General features: G+C 32.2%; 1 protein-coding gene across 1 annotated transcript; it reads right to left on the bottom strand.

Annotated features, from left to right (window-relative positions):
- Positions 1 to 367: 367 nt before the first annotated feature.
- On the bottom strand, positions 368 to 2,176 carry LOC111398651. The gene has a single exon (XM_023025659.1). The coding sequence runs from the start codon at positions 1,477 to 1,479 to the stop codon at positions 397 to 399; it is 1,083 nt and encodes a 360-aa protein (XP_022881427.1). The 5' UTR covers positions 1,480 to 2,176; the 3' UTR covers positions 368 to 396.
- Positions 2,177 to 4,985: the final 2,809 nt, after the last annotated feature.

The following is a 4,985-nucleotide window of genomic DNA, read 5'->3' as shown; positions in this document are numbered from 1 at the left end:
AAAAAAAAAAATGGAAGAAGAAGAGAGAAATCTTAATTAAATCTCTAAAGAAAAATCCTGACTCTGCCCTTGAAACTAAACCACGATTTGGGACTTTTAACATGTCTATTGGTAGAGGTTAATTTTTCTTTTTTTTTTTTTTGGTCGAATTCTAAATTTAAATTAATAAATTATGTTTAAGTCTTGCCCCCACTTACTTTTTATAATTGTATATTAAGAAAAATAAAAGTTCTGTTCATTAAAGGAAAAGCAGAATGAAAGAAATAAAAAATAAATAAATAAGGTAACAAAGTTCTGTTCATTATAATCAATTAAAAACAGAAAACATCTTTTACCAACAAAGAAAAAATATAAAATAACATAATTCTGACAAGCATTTAAAAAATAAAAAAATTCTTACCATGGCAAAGCAGGATCTTGCAAGTAGTCGTCAAAATGATAATCACTCAAGCAGCTTTCATTTGCATTCAACCAAGCTGGAAATTCCATTACTTCACCAAATGGAGAAAATAATCCATAATCTTCAGTTTTTTCTTCAGGAGAAATTTCCATAGCCTTCAAGAATTTGAACCACCAAGCAGAATTGACCAAATTCATGGTGTCATTCCACTCCATTTGGTGCTGCTCTCCAATTGATCTGATCTCAGCCATCTCCTTATCATCCATTGCTGGATGCAAATCCAAGTCCATTTCCGATAAGCCAGATTCCGCCACCACGGCCGCCATGCATGGAGTTTCCGCGGTGGCCACGGCAGCTGAGAATGGAGGAGAAGAAGATGATGATGCAGAAGATGGTGAGAAAAGGGATAGAGGGGTGGTGGGATTGTAATAGGGGGTGGTGTCCAAGTTGTTGAAATCTTGAAAATTGAGGTTCAGTCCCAAGGTTTGATTAGGCAGTGGAAAATTGAGATTTCCTTGGAAAATGGGTTGTAGGGTTGGTGGAGGAATTGGAGAAACAGGCCAAGAATAATCTGGCGCTGAAGAACAGTAGGAGAAATTTGAAGTAGAATTAGAGGGATAAATTCTTGGGTTTCTCCTGGATTTCAATTTAGCCTCATTTTCTAAACAGATTTCTTGAGAAGAAGACTCCATTAATGGCTGATTTTCCATTTCTTGGGCTTTTTTCATAGCTGCTCTATGAAACTTAAGGGCAGTGACAATTTCTCTTCTTGCTTCAGCCATATTTAGAAGTCTCTCTTGGTAAGGCCTGCTGGTGTGGAGTCTTCTTCTCACTTGTTTTTTAGGCTTTTCACTGAATCCTTCACCATTTTTGGCTGAATTTTGGTTGCTAGAAGAACTGAATTCTGCATCTGAATTCTTATTTTCTTTGGTTCTTGAAGAGGTTAATTGTTTAACAAGGGTACGAATGTAAGAACCAGAGAGATGGGTTTCTTGATTTTCTTTCATATTTTCAAGATTTTCTAAATTCAGTCCACCATTCTTAGTACTGATTTGCTTCGAAGAAGATTTTCCTCTCATATTTTTGGTATTATATTTTGAGTATGGTTTTCAGTTTTCTGGGTGGTAAAGTACAGAATGCAGAGCACAGGTCCGGAGAGAGCTCGTGGGTGTTATAAATAGCGGTGGCACTACATGTATATAATGGTTTATACATGATATAAAGAGATGCGATTTGGTCAGAATTTCTTCAACCCAAAAAAAATAAATAAAAAGCTTCTCCACTCTTTTTTTGACACCTCATCAGTACGTAAACTATTACGTGATTCCATTATATATACAAGTAGCATTATTCTATAAATAGATGGCGACACAATTTAGGGCTTTTAAATTCTTTTGGAATTTTCTTAGCTCTCTTAATTACTTCTCCTTTTACTGCAAAAACTAATAAATTGTTATTAATGAGTTAGCCCGCAAAAATTTTAAAAGGAGTCAATTAAAATATTTCATCCTAATTATCCATCTAAAATAACTAAAACCCTGAAAATTTTAATTACATTATCATGTGAAAGTTATAAAAATATGCCTCACCTTAAATTTTTAGGCATCATTCTAAGTTAATAATCAAAATTTACCTTCCTGATGTGCAATTCATCTTACATGTAAGGCTAGGGATCATTTGCCCGAATATACTTGGCTTGTTTGATCCCCATTCTTTGGAAAAATGAATTTTTCTACAGTGATTTGACATCATTTCAACTATATATTTTTCAATAAAATAATATTACACACAAATACAAAATTTTTCCTTATTTTTTAACCACACATTTCCCGTCAATACACTATTCAAAAATTCATTTTTTCCCTCAAAATGGGGCTTAAATAAGGGCACTATTTATTTGAGCAATGACTAGTGCAATTTTTCTATTTTATTGGTCCCTTGAGTTCGATTTATGAATATATGATGGATGACTATGAACGAAAAAGAAAAATGAGATGAAGAACACACCATATACAGGTTCAATTTTTTTGTCTACTATACGATTAGTCAAATTCACCAAATAAAGAGTCAAAACATTTTAGATATAGATAAAGAACATTTTATGAAGTTTGAAAGATGATGGTTTCCTATAAATCAACCCTTATCTTCTCCTACAGCTTACATGATCAAAACAAACCGACTTAAAAATAAATCCTATGACTTTCTAAACGGGGCAACTTGTGTCATGAAAATGTTGACTTTCTAAACGGGGCAACTTGTGTCATGAAAATGTCACCTAGTGGTTGCACCCTCATCCCCTCCCCTACAAGTTTATCAAATAATTAATAACGACAAATCATAATTCAACATTATGTTAACATGCGAATGAGGATAAAATTGCCCACATAAATGTATTCCTGAGGAAAATAGAATTCACTGTAGAAATTTATGACGACATGACTAATTGAGTCATTAAACGAAATACAAGCTACACTTCAACTTTTGATGTTTGGACATGTCGTTCTAATAGAATTGTACATTAACACATTGTAAATTGTATATGATGTGGTTAAGAATTGCACCTTGTGAATCTAAACTTGTAGGATTAGACAACGCGACTTTGATGATAACTCACAAACACCTGCAACAAAGTTGTCAAGAGAAAATAAGGAAATATGTATAAATATAACTGAGATTAAATAAGAACTTGGGAAACGATATGGAATTCAAGATCAGTTTTTGAATGCTTATAATTCCCTAAAGAATATTTTGTTTTTACAAAAATTCATTGATTCATCTCATGAATAGAAAGAAACGAGTATCAATTTGAATTTGCATATTCCCATACAATTTAGATAAACAATTTCAGAAGACTCAATTTTTTCAATAAGCCCCACTTTCTATATACTCTAGGGGTCTTACTTTCCCTAAATCTCGAAAGATTGAACTATGATTTTTGCCCATAAACTCATTTTTATTTTTAAAAAAATTAGGACCATTTGCATAAATTCGAATTGATAAAAGACTATTTTGTAATATATTTTGGACAGAAAAATTATCCCCAAGGGGACGTAGGTCCAATTTTTGTAGGCTGTATATGAGAATCTTCATTACTGTTGTAACCTCCTCTCATCAAGAAAAAATATTATATTTTTTCAGTATTAAATTATAATATATTCAGGTACCATCCAATATTTTATATATAAATTCAATATGATTAAGTTGATGAAACTAAGAACTTGGACCTTTTATTACGCAGCCTGATAAAGACGAAAAGGGTCCATACCCTCTCATTTTTTTCAGTTTTTATTTCCTCTCATGCTCCTTTATGACCAAACAGTTTTCACTATTTTTTATTATTTATTTTTTTTTCTGGATTTTTTTTGGAAGGGTTCAGCGACAGCACTGAAAATTGTTTCTGGCAGGATCTGTCAAATTAGTTAATCAGTTTAATCAACTTTTTTAATCTACAAGTAAAACAAAGTAAATACTATTTTTTTCTAAAAGATCGGATTAATGGAATTGTATTCTGACACTTCATGTCCTGTGGTAAACACACTAGATACTGCAGTCTTCAAATAAATTCTCGTACTCATTTTAAATTACACATTCTCGCAATAAAATATTCTTCACATAAACCCAAATTCTTTTTCTACTTTTTAACAACACATTTTCCAAAAATTTACTATTAAAAAACTCATTCTACACCCAAAAATATCATCAAACACAGGCTAAATGTCATGAGTTCAAGTCTTGTTGTCACTCATATATAAAAAAAACAAAAAAAAAAAACAAATTTGACTACATAAACTGTATTAGACAATATTAAGAATAGGAGGGGGTTGGATGCAAAAGTAAAAAATGGAGTTTTGATTTACCTGGATTCAGGATGTGGTTTACCAATAAATATTGTTCTAATCATAGATCTAAAGCGTTGAGATCCACGGTACGGAAGTTAGCAAGGACAAGGATCCATTGATCGTGAAGGAATGATCAATGAATAGGTCACGAGCAAAGGAGGTCAAAGAAGTCATGAGATTACTTATTCAAGTTATGGTGAATGAAACATTGATCACAACAAGCAAAGAAACAAGTTTTATGTTGGGCATGAAAGAAGAAGCACGATAGATCAACTTGGTTCAAGTAGCGGAGAAAGGAGCTGCGGACTAATCCTGTCCGACAGCATAGATATATACCGAGAGCACATTAGAGGTCAAAGGCTGCCCAATGCGGCCACATCCTCTACAATTATGCAACCGCATAGTACAAATATGGTGCGCAAATTTTTCAAATTTAACGTAATATATTATTTTAGTTAAAACTCTATTTTATGGTATCTTTTAACATAAATCCCGTTTTAACTAGGGTTTTTATGAGTAATTACCTATAAATATGACTCATTATTTTCATTGTAAAATACACAATTGATAGATATTATTGTGAGACATATTTTGTTTTCAACTCATTCAACGTTGAATTAATTTTCGAACTTATCAAGTATTATTTTCTTGTGATGTTCAACAATATAAGTAAGGTTTGTAAATCTTCTAATCACGAGGTCCAGATATTATTTGCAATTGTCTTGGTTCTTTGGTTCCAAACATTA

This window comes from Olea europaea, chromosome 8, assembly GCF_002742605.1.
Source record: "Olea europaea var. sylvestris chromosome 8, O_europaea_v1, whole genome shotgun sequence".
Taxonomy (NCBI): domain Eukaryota; kingdom Viridiplantae; phylum Streptophyta; class Magnoliopsida; order Lamiales; family Oleaceae; genus Olea; species Olea europaea.
The sequence above is the reverse complement of the archived record's forward strand: the minus strand, read 5'-3'. Positions and strand labels throughout refer to the sequence as shown.

What these genes read in the sequence shown, in the direction of transcription:
- LOC111398651 (XM_023025659.1), bottom strand. Translation starts at nt 1,479, where the DNA reads ATGAGAGGAAAATCTTCTTCGAAGCAAATCAGTACTAAGAATGGTGGA.